This window comes from Danio aesculapii, chromosome 10 (genome assembly GCF_903798145.1).
Source record: "Danio aesculapii chromosome 10, fDanAes4.1, whole genome shotgun sequence".
In the NCBI taxonomy this organism is placed as follows: Eukaryota; Metazoa; Chordata; class Actinopteri; order Cypriniformes; family Danionidae; genus Danio; species Danio aesculapii.
In genome coordinates, this window is record NC_079444.1 from 32,509,198 (window position 1) to 32,536,974 (window position 27,777).

Here is a 27,777-nt window from a genome sequence, read left to right on the forward strand (position 1 = left end):
ATTCCACAGCAGGCTCTTGATATGAGTGATTTACTTGCCTGTCCTCACTTTGATCTCCACAGGGTTTCCTTGGATACCGCAGGCAGACGGAGTCACGCGTACAGTGTAAAGAGCTGCAGGATTCAGGTCTGTGAATGTCCAGTTGAAGCTCGTGACATCATTCCAGGCGTGCACCGCAGTCCCGTTATTTTGCAGAAGCAGAAGGAACGTGCCCCCGGTCTGGGTTTTGGTGGTCCATTCCACATGAAAAGCGGATGCAGTGACATCATAAGACAAGATGCTGGTGATTTCAGGTACGCCATCTTAACGAGGAAAGAAAAAGAAGGTGGCACTTGGCTGGATATACAAAATTATTATTAATCATTTTGATTCATTCATTCATTCATTTTCTTTTCGGCTTAGTCCCTTTATTAATCTGGGGTCCCCACAGCGGAATGAACCGCCAATTTATCCAGCACATGTTTAACGCAGCGGATGCCCTTCTAGCTGCAACCCATCACTGGGAAATTAATGATAATTTTAATAATAATAATAATAATAATAATTAATAATAATGTAAATAAAGTCTAGGGGCAACGCAGTGTCGCAGTAGGTAGTGCTGTCGCCCTACAGCAAAAAGGTCGCTGGTTCGAGCCTCGGCTGGGTCAGTTTGCGTTTCTGTGTGGAGTTTGCATCTTCTCCCTGTGTTTGCGTGGGTTTTCTCCAGGTGCTCTGGTTTCCCCCCACAGTCCAAAGACATGCGGTACAGTTTAATTGGGTAGACTAAATTGTCCGTAGTGTATAAATGTGTGCGAATGAGTGTGTATGGGTTTCCCAGTGGTAGGTTGCGGCTGGAAGGGCATCCGCTGCGTAAAACATGTGCTGGATAAGTTGGCGGTTCATTCCGCTGTGGCAACCCCAGATTAATAAAGGGACTAAGCCGAAAAGAAAATGAATAAATGAATAAAGTCTTATTTCTTTAAAGCATTATTTACTTGATCTAAGAACTGCTTATTTATTCCTAGCTCTCAAAATGTATGATCAAAAGTGTGCGATCTTGATAAAAAAATTGCTTAACAAACCACATATAGAAGATGGTTGGCTGCTGGTTCGATTATATGAATGTGAAGATGTCCAGAATGGTGCTGAGGTGACACTACTCGACGGTTCTCCAATGAGCATATTAGTACCTAATGAAAGACGGCAGCATCACAAACAGTTCATACATAATGATTTATCATTTTTAAGAAATATGGCCTGTCCACAACAAGAACAAAAACTAACAGTGATTCCCGATGATATTGTTTTTCTGTGCTGTTCTTATTTCCATTTTGGTGTGCACTGTAACTTGCAGTTACCTGCTTTTCTTTATAAGAGGAGTAAAATTTCTGACTTAAAAGCAACATTTTTAATTTAAAATGTGAGTAAATCTGTTTTAACTTGGAAATGTTAAGTTGAATTAATTTTTATCATTACACAATATATACTCACAGGCCACTTTATTAGGAACAACTGCTCGTTAACGTAAATTTCTAATCAGCCAATCACATGGCAGCAACTCAACGCATTTAGGCATGTGGACATGGTCAAGACGATCTGCTGCAAACCGAGCATCAGAATGGGGAAGCAAAATGATTTAAGTGACTTTGAACGTGGCATGGTTGTTGGTGCCAGATGAGCTGCTCTGAGTAATTCAGAAACAGCTGATCTGCTAGGATTTTCAAGCACAACCATCTATAGGGTTTACAGGTAATGATCCGAAAAACAGAAAATATCCAGAAAGCGGCAGTTCTGTGGGCGCAAATGCCTTGTTGATGCCAGAGGTCTGATAGAAAGGCAACAGTAACTCAAATAACCACTCGTTACAACCAAGGTATGCAGCCAATCCAATTGATCATTGTGTCAACGCCACAGCCAACCTGGGTATTGTTGCTGATCATGTCCATCCCTTTATGACCACAGTGTTCCCCTCCTCTGATGGCTACTTCCAACAGGATAACACACCATGTCATAAAGCGCGAATCATCTCAGACTGGTTTCTTGAACATGACAATGAGTTCACTGTACTCAAATGGCCTCCACAGTCACCAGAAATCAATCCAATCGAGCACCTTAGGGATGTGGTGGAACGGGAGATTGTCATCATGTATGTGCAGCCGATAAATCTGCAGCAACTGCGTGATGCTATCATGTCAGTATGAACTAAAATCTCTGTGGAATATTTCCAGTACCTTGTTTAATCAATGCCACGAAGAATTAAGGCAGTTCTGAAGGGTCCAACCGGGTACTAGTACCTAATTAAGTGGCCGGTGAGTGTAGTTAGTTTACATAATTTCTTACCAACTCCTCTCCGCCTCCCCCCCCCCCCCACCCCTCTTCAGTTTCAGCCACGATACCAACTGACCGTACCTGACGCTGAGCGTGTAAACAATGATAGAGTAGTGGCGTTTATGAAAGGCTTTGCAATGACACTGGGAGCTGGGAACAAAATACTTGATTGCACCTTGATCCTATAAAGTGTATGGGATTTCTTGTGGTTAAAACAGAATCATTATATAACTTTCTTTTCTTACCCATGCAAACTGTTCCAGGATGTGAAGGATTGTTGTCTTGAAAGCCATGATGGCAGACACATGAATAATTTCCTAATGTATTCACACAATCTGCATTTGGAGAACAACTGTTTAATCCTGGAGTAGCACATTCATCCACATCTGTGTAGGAAATGATAATTGACAGCACAGTATGAATGAGCGTTTTTGCAATTTCATCAAGACAACAGACAAGCTGGAATGAAACAGTATACACTCACTAATTAATCCATCCAATTAAACAATTGGTCATTAATGCACAAATCTACACTTGGTATGCATCATAGTGACTTAGGCATCTACGGCAGGGAAAATAAGTATTGAACACGTGACCATTTTTCTCAGAAATCATATTTCTAAAGGTGCTGTTGACTTGAAATGTACACCAGATGTTGGTACAGTAACAACCAAAGAAATCCATATATGCAAAGAAAACAAAAGTAATTAGTTCATAAATGAAGTTATGTTTCATAAAATATATTGACGCAGCGAAAAAGTATTGAACACATGAAGAAAGGAAGGTGTAGAAATACAGTGAACGCCCGGACAGCAGCTGAAATCTCTCAGTATTTCTTCAGCACGCCTTTGCCCTTTCCTCATTGTAAATTCCAATAACATTCCAGTGTTATTACACATAACACAGTTTCTGATTTTTTTGTTTTGTTTTATTTTTGTTATTTTGTTTGTTTTTATGTTTGTATTGTTTGGGTTTTTACCAAAATCTAGTTCAATTCCATCATGTCAGCAGCTCCCTTAGAAATATCATTCCCAGAAAAACACATGGCTTGTTCAATACTTATTTCCCCCACTGTAGATAGAAATAGGCGTATTTTAAACTGATCATGAAAATGGGAAAGATTATCTACTGTGAATTTCATGCAGAGCTATTTATAGGGTTTTTAAAAAAGTTATCATCCTGTCTTCTCATCGGTTGCCTGTACTTATCATACCTTGCACCACCACATTAGCCACTTCCTCAACGTTTCCCAGCTGATACAGAATTGCAGAGATGTCTTCTATAGAGAAAGCTTTAGAAGCACAAACCAGCAGAGAGGAAGATGTTGCGAGGAGCCCTGCTGACCACGACCAGACATGATGCACAGAAAACCCAGCATTTCCCAGAGCACCAGTTACCTGTGGAATGACCCAAACTTTACATTACTGCTGATCAACATACACTCAAAAAATGGCTTTTGCTGCTTGTTTAAACTACTTATTTAATACGAGCTGAAACATAATTCTGATTTTTGGGGCGGACAATTTAATAATAATAATAATTCCTTACATTTATATAGCGCTTTTCACTGGACACACATTTTTAGGGTGGAATCTCCTCACCCACCAACAGTGTGCAGCATCCACCTGGATGATGCGATGGCAGCCATATTGCGACTTCAGTCTGCACACCACACACCAGCTGATTGGTGGAGAGGAGCCAGAGTGATGAAGCCAATTATGATATGGGGATGGTTAGAAGGTCATGATGGGTAGAAGCCAGTGAGAAAATTTGGCCAGGATGCCGGAGTTACACCCCTACTCTTTTTTGAAGGACATCCTGGGATTTTTAACGACCACAGAGAGTCAGGAGCGGTTTAATGTCTCATCCAAAAGACAACACTCACTGAGCAGTATAGAGTCCCCATCAATACACTGGGGTGTTAGGACCAACACAGACCACAGACTGAGCACCCCCTGCTGGTCTCACTAACACCACTTCCGGCAGTAACCTAGCTTTCCCATGTCTCCCATCCAGGTACTGACCGGGCGCAGCCCTGCTTGACTTCAGTGGACGACCATGTAAAAGTTGTAGAGAGCTAGCTGCCTGATAATTTCATTGTTTTATGTTCAACCAACTTAAATTTGTAAAAACGGTTAAGTTAACTTAATCGATTTGTGTTGGGATAACGTGAAGGAATTGTTTTGAGCCCAGCATTTTTACAGTCTACTCACTGCAGATAAAGTACTCGAGGTGTGCTTCAAAACTTAGATCTGTGTGGTTATCCTGTTGTCATTGGTCGGTACTTGTTTTCACCAACTGAATGTCTTAAGTCACCATATTTTAGGTCATGGAAGGTCTCAGAAGTTTCATAATGTAATTTGGTGATTGTCTGTTGGTTCATTGATAGTGGAAAAATGCTCTTTAGATGATTAAAAAAGGGATAGTCACCCCCCCCCCCCCCCCCCAAAAGAAAAAAAAAAATAAAATTAACCTCATAATCTATTCTCCCTCATGTGGTTTAAAACAATAGACTGTAACATATATGGACATAGTATACGTGACGCTACAAGTCACTAAGCGTTGTTCTTATGATGTTTTTCTACAGGAGGAAAATGCTAATTACTTTTAAATACTACAAATATAGTGTGTGTTAGTAAATGCAAGGCTATGTATGAAGTCCAGGCATAACACTGTATGACAATGGTTCAGATGACTGTTCTAGAATTTTCAAGAATAAGAATTTCACTCACCTGGGAAAAGGAGGTCACTTGAATGGTTTGTGAGCACAATTAAGTGCACACAGCATGTTATAGTATCTGATCATTGAAAGAAATAATTCCAAAAGGCAACTGACTGTGTAAAGCCATATAAAAGAAAACAACAATACTATATATATGCCGAGTCAAAGTGGCCAAGCTCAGTGGCTAATCAGCTCAGGTGACATGACTGCTACCGGCGAGACCTAGCTGTCACTCAAGTGGCTACACCCTTAATTATGCAGACTTAATAAAACTCAATATAAACGAAATGGAGGATCTATTAAAAAATTCACCCCTTCATAGTTGTCATGAAGGGTAATATTAGCTATATGAACCAAAACCATCTTTTGTACCAGGCTGTAAACATGTTTTTATCAGCTGTTAAATTGGCCAATTTAGCATTGCAGTCAGTGAATATCTGGAGTTCCTGGAGCCAGCCCCCAAAGGCCAGTCTATAAATTGCAGCTTCAGTTATTTCTGTATTGGCTTAATGAGGGAGAGCTGCTTGTTTTAAACCTATATGAGTTTCTTTCTTCTGTTCAACACAAAGCGAAGATATTTTGGGGCATGCTGGTTGCTGATTCCCATAGAAAGAAAAAAATAACTATGGAAGTAATGGGTGCCAGCTATCAGCATTCTTCAAAGTATCTTCTTTTGTGTTCAACAGAAAACTCAAATAGATTTTGAACATGCGAAGGGTGAGTAATGATAACAGAACTTTCATTTTTGGGTGAACGTCATACCTGCCAACATTCAGATCATAAAATTGGAGTTGCGCGTGAAGTTAAGAGCGCTGGGGTGGGGGGTGTTGGTGTATGTTGGTGCGGGCTAAGTGAAGAGCGGAGGGAAGGTGCGCACAAACTGAAGAGCGGGAGCGGGTTGGATTTGGTGCGCATGGGTACTGAACCAAAAAGCGGGGGGGGGGGGGGGTTGGGGGGGGAATTCCGGGAGTTTTCCTGGAGACAGAAAAATACAGGATATGGGCCGGAGATGGGTCTGAAATACAGGAGACTACCGGGAAAAACTGAAGTGTTGGCAGGTATGGTGAACTGTCCCTTTACAACTGTATGCTTGGAGGGAAATCTTGTTTTGGAACACAATTAGATCTTTGAATAGTGTCTGGCTGCAGACTTGTACATGCACTCTCAGACACAGGCACTCAGTAGAGCGAGTGAGGGGTAGGGTGAGGAGTAGACATTAAAAGCGTGCATGTCTGAGAGTGCACATGCAGTTAGTTTACAGCCAGACCCTTCTCAGATGTTTTGCATCTTGGAGTTCATAAAATAGGGCCTCACGGTGGCACAGTGGGTAGCACGATCACATAACAGCAAGAAGGTTGCTGGTTCGTGCCTCTGCTGGGTCAGTTGGCATTTTTGCGTGGAGTTTGCATTTTCTCCCTTTGTTTGTGTAAGTTTCCTCTGTCCAAAGACAAGTGCTATAGGTGAATTGGGTAAGCTAAATTGTTCAAAGTGTATGAGTATGATTGAGAGTGTATGGATGTTTTCTAGTGATGGGTTGCAGCTGGAAGGAACACATAACATATGCTGGATAAGTTGGCGGTTAGTTCTGCTGTGGCGACCCCAGATTAATAAAGGGACTAAGCCGAAAAGAAAATGAATGAATGAATGAAGTTCATAAAATACATAATATAGTAATTGAATGACAGACTGATGATTACAAACTGAACTACACTGCTTTGACACAATCTACATTGTAAAAGCGCTATACAAATAAAGATGAATTGAATTGAATTACAAACCACAGAGTGCAGCAGTCTGGTGTGGTTGAAGAGACCTTTGTCCATTGCCAATAGCTCATAGGTTGTCCTTATGGTTATTGTCACGTTGAAGCACCAGGTTCTGTTGGCTTGAGCACAAGTTGGCATGTTAACCCCATCGTATGTTATTTAATAATGAATAGGAATTCTGCATCCATTGCATGGGATAGTGTTTACCTGATGGCACTGGCTCTAAACACCGAGAGATGCTGGAGCTGTTTTCGGTCTGACAGCATTTTTGCCACTGTGGACAATCTATGTCCCAGTTGCACACAGTTCCATAGTCTGAATGATTCCCTGTTGCTCTTGCTGGGGGACACAGTCCTGGTTTAGATGTGAATTCTGCACTTCTGTTCAAGGCTGAGATAAATATAATATCAATCAAATATAAAATGCATTCCTTCACTTTCCAATTTCACTCTTGTTAGTTAGTTGAACATACTCACACAAGGCACAGTAACTACCAACTTGTTCATAGCCATGGCAACATGTCTTAACCTGACGGGAGATGTAATACACCTCTGTTTGGTATGCTGTCTTATAAACTGTGATGTCACACATTGTCCATGGCAGCCACCCGCCACACGCTCTCCTCTGGGTGTATGGGGATGGGTAAGAGACCACCCGAGTCATCGACACTAACTCAGTCATGTTACACAGATGATAACCTGACAGTGTCTGCTCATATCCTAAAAGAAAGAAAGAAACACTGTAAGTTAAACACTCCTTAACATTCGAGACCCTGGAACACAAAACCAGTGTTATGTTGCAACCAAAATTACATTTAATGTCACGGTTATCGCTTTTACTTTAATGCCAAAAATCATTATAGTATTAAAGGGGACCTATTATGCAAAAATCACTTTCATAAGGGGTTTAAACACAGTTGTGCGGCAAAGTCTGTGAATATAACCAGCTTCTTCTGGTAAAAATGTAAGAATTAAATTTTTTATAATCACACTCAGTGCTTGACATTAACACCCACAAACCCGCCAAATGCTGGTAGATTTCCGCTATAGCGGGTAAGACAGCCGCTCCCACTAGCCACTTTGGCTGGTTGACAATCATTTTTAATTTGTAGTTTTCTTAAAAACAGGGTTCGACAAACAGATGGCCTAATGTGCGTGCAAATGTGATCTCAGAATCGAGAAGCAGCATGACTGACAAAACTAATTGCGAGAAAAAGAAAGCAGATGAATACACAACGAGAGGATGATCACTTGTGCGCACAGGTGATGTGATGCGCGCGACTGTTAAAAAGCGTGCGCGCTCCAGTTTACTTGCGGGAAGCAACAGTGCCTAGAGAAAACGCAACTGGTGAGATCTCTGAAATAGACTGGACAAAATGCGATGGTTGTACACCGGCAGTCCAGGTGCTTTTAAGAGCTCAAGGTTTAAAAAAATATATATATATCCTTTTGTAAGTAGCAGTGGTCACTGCTTTCATTTTAATTATTCTTCAAACAGATTATTAACAGGCCTAACATTAGCCGTGTGCGCGTGATCATCCTTTCATTATCACACACGGTATGTTTTTTACCTGCTTTCTTTTGCTTACAGGTGTTTTTGTTAATGTGGTTTAATTACGTTTTTTTACAATAACATATTTATGTGTAGTTAACTGCTGATCTGGGACATTTGGCCAGGACAGACTGCTGTGCATATTTTAGATATTGCCTACATGACAATAATTCTTTTAAATGTCTTTTTTTTTAAAAGAAAAGTTTTGTTGACTTAAAAAGTGCATGTATACAGCTATATTTAGCTTGTTTTGACACGTTATTTAAAATTTGTGGCTAAAAAATAATAATTTGCTTATTTTTGGTGTGGTCTGAGATAAATTTGGTAAATATTTCATTTTAAGCTCTGAGAAGTCATGTGAAATAAAAACTAATTGCAATGTGACAACACATTTGCTCGTGTGCATTGAGCAAGCTCACACAAAAAAAAGTGAATACAAACACACAACAAAAAGGGAAATGAATGAGGAGGCATGTGGACATTACACAAAATCTAACTCAAGTAATTTTAGCATGCCAAAGTCAATTTTATGCATATAAAATATATTTTCCTAACAACAAAGTGTGGCTAGTGAAAATGGCGAGTGGCTAGTAATGTTGGAAATCCATTAGCCGCAGTGGCTGGTGATCAAAAAAGTTAATGTCAAGCCCTGATCACACTTAATAAAACAGTCTGCAGAAACACTACTCCCTTTGTACGTGTCATTAGAGAGGGGGAAGCTTCACCCATTAGTGACGATCTCTCTGTCATTAGCATAAACAGCTCTGAGTGGAAGCAGCCGTCCACCATTAGAGTTTTCACTGTACCTGCTGAAAATAATATCAGGGACTATAAGGCATTACAATTGAGGAGTTTTAAGAGGCACACTTGAACACCGGCGTCTACCAGATAACCTTGAATAAAATATCACAGTATCAGGTATTGTGATTACTGCTTTAATGTTCTTTTTAATGTCTTGGTTAAAAACAACTACTTTTTCCCCCAATTGAACACAATATATTTTATTCTGAGAAACATTTTAAATATTTCTACTGTCTTCGTTACTTTCAAAAACACCTGTAGCTTTTGATGTGGAGGGTCCTTTTCTGTTTGAGGTACTGTTGCCCTAAAAAATTACATAAAATAGTCATTAAAAATAGTACTTATCCCATAGGAACGGTATAACAGAAAGTTTTTCCGGTTTTAAAACCTTGACGTTTTTAAACCACGGTAAACATTGAAAAGGTTATTGTCCCATACCTAGTCTCCATAGACTTCCTTCCTCTAAGAGCTTCTTTTGACATTATCAGATTTTCAGATAACATTAGCCCTGTTTTGAACCTGCCGCTATGCTGATGCATAGGCATTTGTAGCTCCACCCACTTTTAAAAACACCACAATCTATTTTTGTTATTGTTTCATTTTCTTTGTATTTGTATTATCTCAAATTGTGTACCTTTTGTATATTCTAATAAAAAAATAAATAAAAAAAAACAAAAAAAAAACACCACAATCTCATTTAAATTTAAAGCGACAGCCACCAAAACTGCGCACATTTTGCATGTTATAAAAAGGAGCAATAGGTTGCCTTTGTTACATAAAATATTTTGTAAATTTCCAACCATGAATATCACAAAATACATTTTTTGATTAGTAGTGTGCATGGAAGGGAGCTTGATTTGGACAATTTTAAAGGCAATTCTCTCAATACTTGGATTATATAAATGCATAGTTGTACAATACATAGTTGTATCTCAGCCAAATATTGTCCAATCCTAACAAATCAAATATCAATGTTTTTGTTTTGTTTTTTTAACTTTTTAACTTTCAGATAATGCATACAACTCAATTTCCCAAATTGACACTAAAAACTGGTTTTGTGGTGCATAGTCACAGTTTTGAAACAGTATTGAAAACAATATTTGGTGCAAAAACAGGGTTCAGGGTTAAGTTGAAAAGAACTGTATTTTTATTTTTAAACATAAACCTTTTTAAAAACTTTACTTTAAAGATCTGTACTGTCAATTTTGACCCATTTAATGCCCCCTTAATTTACAGTAATACATCCTGAATAAATCTATTTTATATTTTCAAAATTGGGAACAGTGGCACCAATGGACTAGTGGTCAGTGCGCTGACATGTAATGTTACTACGCCATGGGTGCCCGATTTAAGTACTGATTTGTTGACCGTTTCGAATCCCACCCCCTTCTCTCTACATCTTTAATTTTTTGTAAATATATGCTGTCATATCATAAAGGCAAAAATGCCAAAAATAAATCTTAAAAAAAGTAACAGTAGTATTAAAAAAAAACAAAGTATGCATATTGATAGCACTCAATTCATTTCACCGCATAAACACCATACTGTATTTTAGTGACCACAGCACAGTACAGGCCAAAACAGCAGTTATACTTATTTGTAATTCAAAACTACAAGTATAAAATTACATTTAATTGAAGAGAGATTCATATATGCAAGCAACATCTCACTGGACAGAAAAAAAATCTCCTAAATTCAGAAAGTTTCCAGCATTGCAAAGATTTTAGTTTTCATGCGAGACAGACTCAATATGAGATTTAACGGTTTACCAAAGCATGGCAAGGTCAACATGAAATGTATATATTGTACTCTTCCTACTATAATTTTAAATTAGCAAAAACAAATTTTTCCTACCTTCAAATAAAATGTCATGTCCTCTTCCAAAGCCAAAGAGGAATGTAATTACCCAGGCACCAACAACCCGATGCATTTTGATGTGCCAAATGCTTACTTCTTGTTTTTAAAAATCACACTAAGTCATGGTGAATGTAACAAGTTGCTCTATGAGCTCCACACACACACACACACTAACACACTCTCTGGAAGAAGGCAAACCTCTCTGACACCTGCTCTCTCTTCCACATCTTTCCAGACGCCCATCTTCTCCCTTGAGTCTGCTTTAATCCAAAAGACTCCTGTAACAACAGTAGACAATCAACGGCATGTCTAAAAAGCAATTTACTAACTATTACATTATAATTATATATATATATTGAACTTTTATCTGCTAGATGTTGCAAAGTTGGGAATAAATAATCATTTTGACTGGAGTTTTACGAATAATGGAGGAAAATTATGCTTATTATTAGAAAGAATGACTATATGTTGATTGATTTTGCATCTTACCAAACATTTTAGGCTTTAGTCTCTAATGATGCTCTTCATGTTCACTATTATGACTTATGTTGAGCAATGTTGAATTACTATTATTGTTTTGCTTGGCATCGGTGCCATTGTGCCATGATTAAAACAGTTTGCTCAGAATTAGCTGTGCACACAATGTTCAGCTATTGAGAACATGCTACAAGTCGTAAATATTGCACAGACTTTCACACACACATACGGACAGCAGATTATCAGCATCCAGGCTGGCATTTGGATAAATCTAGCAGCTAATTAATGTGGTGTGAAAAATAGCCTAATTAAAGAATGTCAGTGTTATGCGCTCACCGAGTGACTAATGTGTTCTCATGCAGAGAGCAGGAGTGCACAGTGTACCGTGTGCTTGAGAAAATACTGATGGGATCGTTGATCAACGCGCTGTTCGTCAAAAAAATAGACTGAGGAGAAGAAATAAAGCTTAAAGTCGGCATGAAATCAAAATGTACTCTTCCTATTTATATATAGTGCTTGTTATTCTCAAAACTATTTTTGTTCACTTCTGGGTAGGGTTGCACCAGCTGTTTGTAAGTTCTTTCTTAAACGTAAAGTACACACTAGGAGCTTAGTAACTACTAGCTAGTTTGTGACTAAATTTGTTCTTACTTCGATTGCACCACATGCTCTTAAGGTAAACCGTAGTCATGCGTAGTCGCACTGAATGATGTAATATCCAATAAAAAGCATTTAAATCATTAAACTGCTTTACAATACAAAATATTAAGCAGTGGCCTCAAGGTGGCGCAGTGGGTAGAACAATCGCCTCACAGCAAGAAGGTCACTGGTTCGAGCCTCATCTGGGTCAGTTGGCAATTCTGTGTGGAGTTTGCATATTCTACCTGTGTTCACGTGGGTTTCCTCCGGGTGCTCCGGTTTCCCCTACAAGTCCAAAAACATACAGTACAGGTGAATTGGGTAACCTAAAAAATTGTCCATGTTGTATGAGTGTGTATGGATGTTTCCCAGTGATGGGTTGCAGCTGGTTTTATGTATCCGCTGCATAAAACATATGCTGGATAATCTGGCGGTTCATTCCGCTGTGGCGACCCCTGATTAATAAGGGGACTAAGCCAAAAAGAAAATGAATGAATGAATATTTAGTAGTGCATAAATTGTAACTTAGAGTCCCTTTAAGTCACAACTAGGCTACGTTTTACTTGCGCACTGCTGGTGCAACCAGTCCCAGGTCACATGGAATGCTTTTAGGGCAGGGCTATTGGGGCGTGTCTCATGCCTTTTGTACATTTGTCAATCTTTCTTTATTTTGTTAGCATCGCCAATCTTCCAACAATCCATTAGATTCTTAAAAGACCAAATCATGCAACACACTAAAACTTCCGATTCAGGGGTCGGTTGCACCAGCAGTGCGTAAGTTAAAACGTAGCCTAGTTGTGACCTAAAGGAACACTAAGTTACAACTTACACATTACAAAATATTTCTGTGTTCCACCACTGAACTAAATTTAAACGTCACACTATGTTCCTACTAAATATTTATGGCAGCAGCTCTCCCATGTTTAACGGTAGAAAAAAGACGATTGCGATAATAATGATGAATGATCGGCCTCTACTCACAGCCTGATTTCCTCAAAAATCTCACATTTTTATTTTCAGTTTATAAAAGAAGTTTCATTTTTACATCTGGAAGGGTTGCACCAGCTGTTCCTAAGTTAAGTAAAATTGGAATTTAAAGTCCACACTAGGGGCTTCGTAACTACTAGCTAGTTTGTAACGAAATTTGTTCTTACTTCGGTTGCACCACATGCTCTTAAGGTAAATTGTCAAAAAAGCTCAACAGAGGCTGTACTTTCTTCGTCAGCTGAGGAAGTTCAACCTCCCAAAGGAGCTGCTGAAACAGTTCTACACCTCCACCATTGAATCAGTCATCTGCACATCAATAACTGTCTGGTTTAGCTCAGCTACTAAATACGATCTCCAAAGACTACGTCGAATAGTTCGGACTGCTGAGTGAATCACTGGTACAACCCTTCCTACTCCCCAAGAACTGTACTTATCCAGAGCGAGCAAAAGGGCTGCCAAAATCACTCTGGACCCCTCACACCCAGCACACCGCCTCTTTAAACTTTTACCTTCTGGTCGATGCTACAGAGCACTGCGCACCAGAACAGCCCGACACAGAAACAGTTTCTTCCCTCAGGCAATCCATCTCATGAACACTTGATGATAATAATTGTGGAACCAACATCACTACTTGCCATACACTTTTATACACATATACACTTATTTAACAACACACTTTACATGGCAATTTGCACATAACAGCTGCACATATAACGCTGTATATAGTAATATACTTGTACTTACACTTGTCAATTTGTACATTTGCATTCACTACTTACTTCTATTTTTTAGAATATATTTATTATCTGTTTTTTGCCCTGTCTCTGTAATTATGTTGCACTGTAGAAGCTCTTGCACGAAAACAAATTCCTCGTATGTGTGAACATACCTGGCAATAAAGCTCTTTCTGATTCTGATTCTAAACTGTAGTTTGTAGGTTGTAAGCTCTCCGTAAAATAATGCGTAGTCGCATTAAATGACGTAATATTCATTAGGAAGCCTTAAAATCGATAACCTGCTTTACAATTCTGCAACTAATGCATCTGTATATAACTGTCCTATGAAAATTAAATGATAGATTACATTTTTATAGTACATTACAGTCAGTCACTAATAACATACCTGCATCGTGAGCCGTGAATGCATGCGAAATACACATGAAGTTATCAAAACGTTAAACTTGATTTTTTTTATCCTACACGTGAAAGAGAAGAGCAGATAGAGGAACTCAGTCATGAAGAAATTCTCTCTTTATTTAATGGATACAATTAACAAAACACTCGTTGAAAGATAATTAAACTCTTCTTACACAAACCGAAAACAATGCGAGATTTGGGAGGAAAATCAGGCTGTGAGTAGAGGCCGATCATTCTTCGTTATTATCGTGAGCTCTTCTATATAAACTAATCTCACCGTCGTCTCTTTTCTACCGTTATACATGGGAGGGGTGCTGCCATGAATATTTAGTTGGAGTGTAGCGTAACGTTTTAATTAAGTTCAGTGGTGAAACAAAAATAAATAATTTAGTTATGTGTAAGTTGTAACATAGTGTCCGTTTAGGTCGCAACTAGGCTACATTTTAACTTACACACTGCTGGTGCAAAGGCCCCAGGTCACGAGGAATGCCTTTTAGGGCGGGGCTATCATACTTTCTTCATTTTGTTAGCATCGCCAATCTTCCAACAATCCAATTGGTTCTCAAAAGACCAAATCATACACTGCCCTACATTTCTTTCCCATTTCAGGAGCGCACATCACAATATGGGGAAAAAACCTCCATACTTCATGCTGACTTTAAACATACTGTACAAAATATGTTTTCCTGTGTTAGTTTCTTTTAAAGAGTTAAATTATGATATTGCGACCAATCACAATGCATTAATTAAAAAAACAGCAAGCAATATTGACGTTATTCTGCAATGCGGAAGTGCGCTCATTTTTGCGATTGTTTTAGAACTTCCAATTGAGTTGCCTATGGGAGAAATGACTAGGAATAATAAACGGCAAAAAACAGTCAAACTACTTGCTCTACAAACAAGTGTGTTACATATAATACATAAAAAGTAGAATAATATAATTAGATAATATCAGTTTGCAACATCAAGCAGCACCACGAGCTGTTTTAATGTTTAAAAATCAATGGAAGTGAATGAGACCGGAAGTCTTGAGCCAAAATTATTCCTGCACCCACTCGTGTATGAAGAATGAGGTCAGAAGATTGCAAAATATATATTAAAAGTGTATATAAAGTGGCTTATGAGTGTACGAGACATTTTGTTGACTTTGAAGATACTTTAGGCTTCTGATATATTTCCATTCTTTCCACAAAAACAATTAAAGACACACAAAAAAATATATATAGGGAACGCATTTTCCTGCACAAACATTAAAAACCCACATGGCAGAGTTAGTTTCACTTTCTTATATCTTGGCTTGTGCACAGGTAAATGCAATTTAAATCTCCCTGAGGGAAATATAATAAGTGCAACGTCCCGTGACACTTTGGCAGACCTAATTAATTATATTGTTTTAATTAGTTTCAGAGGGGAAGATCTCAGATCTTCTAGAATTAGGCCTGTGTGCAATTATTGTTAGTTATTCGCCTTGATGAGCATGCACATATCACATATGGTGTTTTATAGCATAGAACTGTATCATCATGCAACAACTTTAAAGCTAATTAAAGTCTTTCAGTGCAATACAGTGTGCTTATTTAGATTTGCTACAAATTCAAATCGGAAAATGTGATTATTAGTGTTGAAACTATTAATGATTTGAATAAACGACAGGAAACACATTGGTTAAATCAGCGGTATTCAGACCTGGGCCTGGGGAAATGATTGGAAAAATATATATAATTATAAATTCAAAGCAGTTTAGAAGTGATTTAATTAATAAAAGGAGATAAGAACAAATAAGTAAATACAGTAATATAAAAAGTAGGTGAAAAAATCCATAGAAAAATAATACATTTTATTTAAATAGTATTAATAGTATATTGGTATTCTGTTGTCAAATAAAACAATAAGAACATGTCTGAAATGATGGCAAAAATATGTTAAGCTAAAGTTCTCCCATATCATTTATTCTCCCATCTGGTTGTAAACCTTTTTTCTTTCTTTTTGAAGAAAGCTGGTCAGGAGACAGAATCTACGGACATTTTTTTCTGTGCAGAATTTTTTCCAAAATCCACAGGTTTATGTGGATTGATTTTGAGAGAATAGTGACTAAAAACTTAACATGTGAAATTAAAAATAATAATAACTTTTTAACTTTTATTTAAGGTTTACAATGCAAATCCAATAAGAACCACTTGTTTGGTAAACAATGTAAGTGTCATAGGCACGTCACGATTTTGCCAAGTATGATGCAATCCTGGAATGTCATTTTTGTTGGAAAATGTAATCCATACCTATTCCTTACCCCTAAACCCAACCATAACCGTAAATTATTCCCAAAATCAGAGGGGGATAATAGTTGGATATCAATCATGTAGAAGTCCATAAACCTAACCATAAGCCTAAACTTAACATAAACGGTAAACGTATCCCTTAATTCCGATTGGCTGACTGGAAAGTTGTTCCAGGATCAACATTAACATTAATCCAGGAACATGTCCTACGTGGTGAAATCAGGGTGGTGAGTGTCATATAATATACACTCACCAGCCACTTTATTAGGTACACCTTACTAGTTCCGGGTTTGACCCTCTTTTGCCTTCAGAACTGCCTTAATCCTTTCTTGCATGGATTCAATATGGTACAGGTAATATTCCTCAGAGATTTTGGTCCATAGTGACATGATAGCATCACCAGGGGCGCCGCTAGGGGGGAAGTTATGACGATTCCAAGGGGCCACGCTGTTTTGGGGCCCCAAGAGATACAATTAGTGGCCCACCGAACACCCCCACCTCCCACATATAAATAAATAAATGTTTAAATACATATGTTTGTGTGTGTACATATGTTTGTGTGTATGTTTGTGTTCCATTGTGGGGGCACCACAGTAAAATTTTGCTTAGGGCACCCTTTTGGCCAGCAGTGGCCCTGCACATAAGCATTTTCATATATCTTATACAATTACTTAAAAAAACTGAATAAATATATATTTACACAGATTGACATAAGTTAATAAATAGATTGAATGATGAGCCCAATAATAATAATAATAATAATAATAATAATAATAATAATAATAAATTCTATGTAAGTCAGTGTGTGCCTGCAACCAGCATTCTTCAAAATATCTTCTTTTGTTTTCAACAGAAAAAAAAAAAACTTGAACAAGTTAAGGGTAAGTAAATTATGACAGAATTGTGTGTGTGTGTGTGTGTGTCAACTTGCTTTAAATGACAATACAGTTATGTGTTTCAGTAATGGTATTTAAAATATAATGTAATTTAGAGCATGTATTTGCATAATTTAAAAATGTACAATGTTCTCAGCCGTTTATATCAATTTGTAGACAACAAAAAGTATGTACAGTATGTGATAAATGATCAAATATGTGGCTCCTCGGCATCTCAAAGTTTGGAAACTTCTGGCTCAAATGCTCACTTGCAGGAGAATGTCAAACAAGCTGAATTTCTATATGCACACCGAAAGCAAAATGCCACCTGTCACTTTAACGCGTATGTGCATACGTGCAAACATATCTCCGCTGTTTAGCAGTCCGTCATCCTCCGCTCATTTCCTCCGTGCCTGCCCACAGCTCACGCGGCAGCCAATCGGAGAGCAGCACACGTGACGAGCGCTCTTAGCGATGACCTCATCCCTAGAGTGGGATGACGTCAAATACAAGATGGATGGAATCACGACTGCTTCATGCTCAACGCAACTCTGAAACAAAGTCCAGTGTCGGAGCTCCGCGGCGCCCAAAGCCACCCAGCCAGGGTGAGTCCAAATCCTCAACAACTTTATTTCGTCGTCTAATTGAAATAGTTGGATGTTGTTTGGGTAAAAGCGGGGTTTCCTGACGTAACGCCGAGGAGATTTTCTCGCTCACTCTCTCACCAGCCTGTTGTGCAGGATGCGACGTCTGCGCAGTTGGTGACAGAGAGAGTGTGTGTGTGTGTGTGTGTGTGTGTGTGTGTTTATGCGTGCGCGCGCAGACTCGTGTTCTCGTTGCTTCATTTCCGATCTTCTGAATAGTGAAGAAACGCAACCGGTTGCTTGTGTTTTGTGACGTGTTTAATAATGTGCCCGCAGTTTGGCAGCGCAGAATCAACAAATGGATTTATTTGAGATCATGACTTAAGCAGGGTTATGCTGCGAAATGATGTTGGTTGCAAATCTAAACATACCCACGCCTCGTTTTCATGAGCGAATAGTCCCATAAAACCAACTGTAACTAACGTTAGACATGATGTAATCAGCATTTGCTGTGCGCATGCGCACACACTGGACAGGCCGCTAACTGGGTTTTACGCTTTAATTTGATTGTCATAATATAATAATGCACTGTTGTTTATATTGTGCACATGAGATTAATATGCATGTTTTTGGTGTATATACATGTGTATATACATGTTAAACTTTATTTAACATAAAACAAAACACTATATTTTAAATTCTTATTTTGTTCACGTGTGTGTTATAGAGTAGATTATGATAATTAGGGCTGGGTGATATGGCAAAAATGTAGTCTCGATAATTATATGAAGAGTTCAGATGCAAAGCCCTCTAAATCCATTAGACCTCTTTTTTTGTAAATGAGCATTTTCTATCAGGCTCCCATGATTAGGTTCAGAAGTTTCATTTTGTAAATAATGACAAGGTTATTAGCTGGTAAATAAAATAACTTTTTTCATAAATGTCGCTTTAGACAATTCTTTGGTTTCTAACAAGGTAGATTTTCTTTTGCGTCAAAACCAGCTAAAACCACTTCTGCTTGTTTTGCAAAAACCTCTAAATCCACCTATTGGGACATGACAGTGTAATTAGCTGAAAAATCACTAAAGATACAATTAGAAATTATTTTACCAAACACAAACCACCTAAAATTAAAAATACATAAATCTGTCAAGTAAGTGGTTGTTAATTCTGCTGTGGTAACCCCTGATAAACCAGGGACTAAGCAAAATGAAAATGAATGATTGAAATCTGTCAAGTAAGTGCATTAATCAATAACATTAAAATTGACATTAATTAAATCTTAATCTGTTGTCATTTCTGATTTTTGGCATTTAGATCTAATGCAAGTAGAACAATGTAAACTAAGCTTGGTCGATTCAAATAATGTAGTGTAAAAACCTTGTGAAACATCAATATCTATGCATTGTCATTAATATAAAAAGCTTATCAGACGTATAGGTAATATGAAGTAATATAAATAATTTTATACATTATATTTATCTTTTTTAAAATAGCTTACATTAGCAAATAAAACACAATGTATACTGGACAAAAAGGGAAGGTCTCATGTCAATTATTCATTCTCGCCATACTCAAGGTCTGTTTTTCGTCTGTTTATCCTCATAGCATCATAGTGGGATAACAGAACGACATCTTAACTTCGTCTTGAAAGGCTAACTTTTAATGTATAGTAAATCGGACTCGTTTAAAGTAGTGTCGCTGCGAAAAAAAATCATTATGAATGCATGCTACACTTACAACTGGACATTGTGTTTTCTTTTTCCTATAATGCACAGAGTTTTGAGGTATAGGACGTTTTCATTTACCATTCACTGACAGTCGGAAAGGCTCATTCAATTCATCAAAGTCCATCTTTTAAAATCGAAAGCAGAATAAAAGCTGGCAAATCAGCGCACTGCTACGTTGAAAACATGATTCGATTCGCGTCTTCTGATTGTTTCTCGGGATATAGCGGCTTTTGCTGTCAAAGGCAAGTGGTGTTTAGAGGCTTTTGCAAACAAACTGTTATTTCTGAATGCGCTGATGCTGGGATTTAGATTATTTAAAGCAAAAACATTTTTGATCGTATACTACGTGCATAAAGCATTCGCTCAATGTCATTAGCTCATTTTTGCCGGAAGTGGCGTTTATCAGCTTTTTCATCTGAACTCTTCATATATTTTGATATCAGTTGTTAATGCTTCCAGATTTAAAAGAGTGCCCCAACAATGACTGAAGGCTCAAAAATTATAAAGTCCATTAAATGGCATAACATATTTTCGGCCAATAAATTTTCGGTGGCTGAAAATTCGGTACATCTTTAATATCAACACACTCATTTCTGCTGTGTGATTGGCTCTTAGATCAATAAAGAGTAAAAAAAAGTCCAGAGCTTATCATTGTTATTGACAAAGTTTATCGCGATTCAATATAATTTCGTTTATCTGCCCAGCCCTAATGATAACTCTTTAAAATTTTATGCATGATCAATTTATGACAACTTGTTATAATGTAACAATAATGTAATAATAATGTAGTTTGTACATTCCAAATTGCATAAATTAGACCATTTCAATGTGGTGATGTCATTGGCCCATGAACATTTCCTGCTGGTTGTCAAACTATTTCATATCTGTAACGAGGCAATTCAATCATAACTTGATGTTATAACAGCTATTGTAACATTCTTTATCAATATGTGGAACTTTTTGGACTCTCAGAAGCTATTGAAATTTAAAATGTAATACAGGAAATACGTCAGGACCATTGTTATTGTTTACATACCTCAAAATGGTCTATACGTTGTCTTGTGCATTAAATGGGTAGTTCACCCACAAATAAGATTTGATGTTTAATAACTCACCCTCTGGCCATCCAAGATGTAGATGACTTTTCTTCTTAGTCATATTAAAGAAGATTTTTAGCGGAAATATGATCCATGTTGAAACAGAAAACACAGAAACTCCACTGCCACTTTGAGATAAATAAATAAATAAATAAAACAAACACTTGTGACTATTGCTAATACATTAAGGTCATTTGAAGTGAAGGTCATTTTTATAACACTATACTAGTACTATATTGCACAATTTATGAAAAGTCACAGACTTGGAAAGCCCAGGAATGAGTAAAATAACAGAAAATGTTAATTTGGGGCATCCTATCTCTCTTGTGATGTCACTAAACATGTTTTCCTCTTTACTCCCCTTCACAGCCAAAATGGATAGCCTGGGGCACTACTGTAACCCAGCCCATGGTATTTCACTGCTGGGTTCCCTCAACGAGCAGCGCTTGAAAGGCCAGCTCTGTGATGTCGTGTTGTTAGTGGGTGATCAACAGTACCAGGCCCATAAAAGCATCCTTGCAGCCTGCAGTGAGTATTTCCAGTCTGTGTTCTCCAGAAGGGACTCAGAGAACCACTCCATTGTTCAGCTGGACTTCTGTGAGCCCGATGCTTTTGAGATTGTGCTAAACTACATCTACTCCTCATCTCTGTTTGTGGAGAAATGTAGCCTGGCGGCCATACAGGAGCTGGGATACAGCCTCGGCATTCCTTTTCTAACCAACATCATGTCTGTAAGACCTCAGGCTTCATACTGTGTTTCAAGAAAACGGATTTCAGCTTCTGAGGAGGAAGATGGCACCTATCAAAAGAGAAGCGTTATTGTACATCAAGGTCAGGGAGATCAGTACGGCACTGATGTGTTTCAGAGGAAAAGTTTGAGTCTTCAGGGAAAATTATTTAAGCAGGTCACAGAGCATCCTGCGCACAGTTTCAGTGACCAGAGCCAATCCTCAGGACAAGTCAAACCAAATGAAAAAGAGACTAACAGTACCTCCAACAGCAGACATTCAAACAACAACACAGTTGATGGCAGCTGTGGATCTATCATCTCCTCTCCAACATCCATACTGAGGCGTCGTACAGAATACCGACCACAATCTATGAGACCACAGCTAACATCCTCTGTGTCATTCAGTGAGTCAGTACAGCATGCTAGTCTACAATCAGATCATTCTGATGGTGCCATGGATGGAAGAATGGAGACATTGCATGATTCCAGACCAGTGGGTGAGCATCAAGGTCTGCGAAGTCAAACCGTAGACCGGAGTGGGCCACTTATTAAAAGTCTGCTACGCAGATCATTGTCCATGGATAGCCCTGTTCCAGTTTTTTCTCCAGCACTGGAACTAAAAGACTCACAAAGTCGAGAACAATCTGTTGTCAAGTTAAGGCCCACATTAGCAAGGTCGCCCCCTCCTGAACTTGTGGATCAGGTGTCAAAAGATCTGCCGCTTCTTCTCAGGTCGAGACATCCAATTGTGTCAGAAGGTACTCAAACCAACCAACACAGAATTAAAGCAGAGCCCAGCAGTCCCCTTGCTGACCCTTCTGAAATTGTCCGCATTACTGTTGGAGACAACCTGCCGGTGAATTTTAAAGACTTTCAAGCAAATTACGATGAAGGTCCCAGAGGGTATTTCACTGCCTCTGTGAAGAGGAAAAGTAAAATGGATGGTAGTTACATGCCCTTTAAGAGATCCAGGCCTGTTAATGAGCACCATCTCTTGCATCAGGAGACCACATTAGATGAAGCACCTTACAATTCCAACATGGACAGTAGTACTGAGGAACCTGGAGAACTTCGGCCAAACAAAATGTTTAAGTGCTGGAACTGCCTGAAGGTTTTCAGATCAAACGCGGGTCTTTATCGCCACGTGAATATGTACCACAATCCAGAGAAGCCGTACGCTTGTGACATCTGCCACAAACGCTTTCATACAAACTTCAAGGTCTGGACTCACTGCCAAACCCAGCATGGCGTGGTGCAAAATCCTGCACCCTCGTCTAGTTCCTACTCGGTCCTGGATGAGAAGTTTCAAAGGAAGCTAATCGATATTGTCAGAGAGCGGGAGATTAAAAAAGCCTTGATTATGAAGCTCAGGAGAACCAAGCAAGGCCTGCAGTCGCAAACCTTTGGCAGGAAAAGCAGGCGATCAAGGTCATACGGGTGTCCCTTCTGTGGCAAAATGTTTTTTTTCCAGTCGCACCTAAAGCTCCACATGAAGGGTCACTCCAGCGAACAGGCTAACCTTGACACTGATCAAGAAAAAGACCTTCAATATAAGCAGCAGCTGCCACATTTTAAAGAAAGCCAAGACAAGGATGCTTTTTCTTGCCGGCTTTGCAATGAGAAACTTCCTACTTTGACTGAATTAGAAGATCATGAGCGTGCTTGCAGGTATGCAACTGTCTGTCCATACTGTGGGCTTCGATTCTCCAACACTGTGGTCAAGAAAGACCACGAAGCACACTGCAAATACAAAAAGCTGACCTGCCTTGAGTGCATGCGCACATTTAAGTCTTCTTTCAGCATATGGCGTCATCAGGTGGAGGTTCACAATCACAATATGATGAGCGTGAAGGAGCAGTTGACTCTCAGTCTCCAGGAAAGCAATAACAATGAATCATCCAATGCTCTCGGAGTTCCTCCTCCTCAGGAGTCAATACGTGACCCAAGGGAGGAAGCAGCGTACAGCGACTCCTCAGTTCCACCCATGTATGATTCAGAAGACTCATCATCCTATGTCCCAGAAGATTTGAGTGCTCATGGTCAAGGGGAGTTGCAGGTTAAAGAGGAACCTCAAGAGGAAGCCGTGTCAGCTAAGGATAATGTGAGCGGTGCTTCTGTCGGACCTGAAGAACCAGGGGTTTGGCCTTGTGAGAAGTGCGGGAAGATTTTTTGCACCCACAAAGACCTGGAACGACATCAGGAACTGCTTTGCCACATCAAACCCTTCATCTGCCACATATGTCACAAAGCATTCAGGACCAACTTCCGCCTCTGGAGCCACTACCAGTCCCACATGTCCACATCTGAAGAGCCAGGAATGAGAGAGATCGACAGGCCTCCGTCTTCCCCCTCTCCTTCTCCACCCCTTACTATTTCCATCCCAGAGCCTCCATCTTCTCAAGAACCTCCACTCAAAGTGACCCGATCTGGGTTGGATGACTCAGAGGACAAACCAAGAGGCTCAGCATCACCATCAACCAAACTGAAGAAGCTGGAGCCGGACAAGAATGGTGACAACGAGCCTGGTGAACAATCTCATGACAAGTCCGACAGCACAGACAAAACGATCACCCCTCAGGAATCCGACACGCTATTTTACCATGCCCCAACGCTCTCCGCACTTACTTTTAAACGACAGTACATGTGCAAATTCTGTCACCGGACTTTTAAGACTGCTTTCAGTCTGTGGAGTCACGAGCAGAGCCATACGTAAAAGTTGCACATTTGTAGCCCTAACCATTGGATTTAACTAACTCGCAGTCTAAACCCAGGGATTTATTATTAGCATTTGATCATACTGAATACTCCTCCTTTCTGTTAACAGTATTCAGACTGTCAGAGTTACCTTGGATTGCATGCCAAGAGTTGCATCTCCCTGTATTATAAAGTTTATTGAAAGACTGTTATAAATGAAACAGATTTATTTCACCTCAAGTACTCTTGGATATAGATTATCGCAAACAATGTGTGATTTCCTTCTCTTGGGGATTGGAGACGTATACATTTCTTGTTTTAGTGGCCTTTATACTGTTATTTAGCACTTTTTGAGCAATTCCAAATACATATTGTTCTCTATTAAAAGCACAGGCTGGTTTAGACATGGCGTTTGTTTAGTTAGAAAAGAAAGATTAAATTAAAATGAATTAAATCGCTCGTTGCTAGCCTAAAATTATGGCTGTACGTTTAATTTGGAAATAAAGCTATGTAGATATTTCTGTTACATGCCCAATCCAGCCCCCTGCCTAGGTCGCTATTTGATTGTTTAATAAAACATTATTTAATGTGACTTGAATCACATAACAAGCAGAGGAAAGGTATCAAACTTAAACGAACATTAAGGAAACATGCGTTTAATTTAATTTCGACATTGCTAGTTGTATTTTTATTTTATTTTAAGAGTATTCTGTTCATGTGTTTCTTGCCAGTTATGTAGACTTTCATGGTATTTCTGTTGTGGATAATATTCAGTGATTGTATTGAACAAATAGAAGGCTTTATATGTACAAATGGCAGGTTTTGGAGTGATTACGTTCTTCAAGCAGTTTAGTGTGTGCCTGCGATGTGGATCTTCTAATACTTTTATTGTACAGGACATGCAGTATATGTGGGAATTACTTCTCATAAATGTGTAGAGATGAAGTTCAATTAGATTTTCACACTGTATCGGTACTGTATCAGTACATTTTGAGCTGTACCGTAGCGTAAGCTCAACTTACCAGAACTCAGTACTCAGTGATTAATGAAGTCTTGATGCAATGTTGAATGGTTGGACATTCCTAATGTTTGGTTGAGCTTTTCTGTGACCGTATGACCCAGAGAAGATCTTTATTCTAAAATATGAAAGCACAAAAGCAACAATCTTATTTCTTGGTATATATTTAGCAGCTATTAACAAATTAAGTAAAAAGTCTTCTTCCCTTACATTAGGGGATGTTTGGCTTGGCAAGCTTGTGGCCTTTGTTGAGCACAAAATCAAATTATGTTGCTTGCTCTTTGCATTTTCCATCAGCTACTGTCATTTAATCTATATTAAGATAAATAAAGCAGTAATACATTCCTTCCTAACTTATTTTCCACCTCCCCAAAAAAGGTATTGATTAATTTCTGAGTTGGCTACTTCTCAGGATAGTAATACTTTAGTTTGCAGTTACTTTCGTCCCCAGTATTACGACACTATCAGCTTTTTGTTAAGGTTAAACGAGATCAATGTGTCCTGAGACAAAATAACTTTAACCGAAAGATTGTATGACGCTGAATGAATAACGGTGATGAAAGAACGGAACATTTAATCCTCAAAATAAATTTTTATGGTCTTCGTTTGTACAACATTTTCTCTGTTTTATGAAAATTATATCTTTTGGTATTCCTGTGGTATCACTGCAATAACTAATATTTGTAAGCACTTGAATTGTTCTAACGTGGCTTTAAAAACTGTATCAGTTTTTGTGTTAAAGCATTTTCTACTGTTTTCCGTGCTTGCTTTCTAAAAATAAATATCAATACTGTGCAACTGATATGGTATTTTTTTTAATCAACCATGATTTTGGCATGGTGTTAATTACAAAATGAACAAACAGCATGGTCAGTGGAAAAATAAACATTTTCTCTAGTCTTTTTTTTTTTATCAAATAAAAAGTGTAAAATGTATTTTAATGGGAGTGGGGAAACCAGTGAGTGTCTAAACTGTAGTGGTGTAATGGATCACAAATCTCTCGGATCACATTATGGTTTTTTAGTCATGGATCGGACCATTTTTCGGATCTGCCAAAAAGGGCACACACATGTAATTGGCTTTCCAATACAAATGTAATTTGCTTTCCATTTATTACAAGAAGCTGTAATTTTATTAAAAATAAAATGAAGAAATAATCAGCTGAATATAAATAAATAGTAAAATATTCAGTACTTTGAAAAATTCCCTGTTACTACTACTACTGTTGCTGATAAGGCTAAATGTAGAAATCTAACATTATAATTCCTACACCCCATATTTATTTTTAGTCTCTTTTTCAATAAATGATTCAGTAATTCACTCATAAACTTCATGTTTCATTGTTAGATGTGTCATTTTTGAAGAATTATTCAGTGGCATATTTTGACAGCTGGGTTAGGTTAAATAATGTAATTGCTGCCTACAACTTTGATTTTTGAGCACGAAATTAAATGCATATGACGGTGATTAAACGGTGGTTTTAACCTTTACCATAAACATTAGTGGTCTTATCTAAACTATAAACTGTTATCCCATACTTCTGTGTTATTTGACTGTTTGTAACTTCATAACTAACTCAAAAGACTAAAGACTGAATCTCTTGATTTTTGCTTTTTTAAACACAAATTTAAATGCAGCGAATCGAAGGATTAAAAAAACGTATGCAAATCACCATCATCACCACCACCATCATCATGTTGCGTGGGTGTTGAGATCCTGATCTTTTAATGATTAATCATGCAGCTTGTGAATGCGTTGATGCAGGCTAAACAAGTAGTGACAGAAAATACCTTTAATAACCTAAGAAACCACCACATCCCTAACAACCTACCACAACTTCTTCCATCATGATTATATTTTACAGGAAAGCCTAAATGCTTTCATACATGTTATTTGAATGACGCACAGATAAATACAAGTATTAATTCGCGGGTCACGTGTGTTCAGAACCGTGGGTTGTGATTCATACTAATCACGGATCTAGCGCGATTCGTTACACCCCTACTAAACACTGACACTTGTCTAATTAAATAGCATATACGTGTGTGTAGAACTTTCCATTACTCGATGGGACATGGTTACAGTATACTTTGCATTAAAATCAACCTCTAAATGCATCTTCAGTTGCAATAATAGACCCAATTAAGCAAGTGTGGTGCTTCTTATTAACATATAAAAGCAAATTACAGGTCATCTCAGATTAAATTTAAGTTACAGTGGAATGTCTGGCTTGACAACCTTTGATTTTGAAACAGGTTCCTGAATGTGATGCATGTCTAAATGGGCTTCACCTTTCAAAAATTGCTTGGTGTGGATTTAGTGGCCAGTGTGGGCACTGCAATTTGGCGTCTTGTGCTCTACGGTTGCACACACACACACAATCTCAAATAAATAAAACCACAAGTGTGGGTATCTGATGTCATTTGGAGCTGGAACCATGCTGACTAAAGCACATAACCACATGACATCACACCGTGTTTTTGGAGCAACAAATGACTAGCTTACTAAGTAATACTATGAACATGAATAT

General features: G+C 38.4%; 2 protein-coding genes across 2 annotated transcripts in view; one reads left to right on the forward strand and one right to left on the reverse strand.

The window, feature by feature from the left end:
- The window catches only part of umodl1 (uromodulin-like 1), a 29,909-nt gene extending 18,832 nt beyond the window's left edge, over positions 1 to 11,077 (reverse strand). Inside the window, exons 1-8 of the mRNA XM_056467269.1 lie at positions 11,002 to 11,077; positions 7,272 to 7,514; positions 7,003 to 7,185; positions 6,808 to 6,914; positions 3,521 to 3,704; positions 2,389 to 2,457; positions 1,062 to 1,169; positions 39 to 302 (exon numbers count right to left, since the gene is read on the reverse strand). Coding sequence (XP_056323244.1) covers positions 39 to 302; positions 1,062 to 1,169; positions 2,389 to 2,457; positions 3,521 to 3,704; positions 6,808 to 6,914; positions 7,003 to 7,185; positions 7,272 to 7,514; positions 11,002 to 11,077 — 1,234 coding nt within the window. The remainder of the gene's footprint in view (positions 1 to 38; positions 303 to 1,061; positions 1,170 to 2,388; positions 2,458 to 3,520; positions 3,705 to 6,807; positions 6,915 to 7,002; positions 7,186 to 7,271; positions 7,515 to 11,001) is intronic.
- Positions 11,078 to 17,890: 6,813 nt separating this feature from the next.
- Positions 17,891 to 26,037, forward strand: zbtb21 (zinc finger and BTB domain containing 21). The gene is made up of 2 exons (XM_056466887.1): positions 17,891 to 17,999; positions 21,175 to 26,037. The coding sequence occupies exons 1-2, from the start codon at positions 17,891 to 17,893 to the stop codon at positions 24,246 to 24,248; spliced, it is 3,183 nt and encodes a 1,060-aa protein (XP_056322862.1). The 3' UTR covers positions 24,249 to 26,037.
- The last annotated feature ends 1,740 nt before the right edge of the window (positions 26,038 to 27,777 follow it).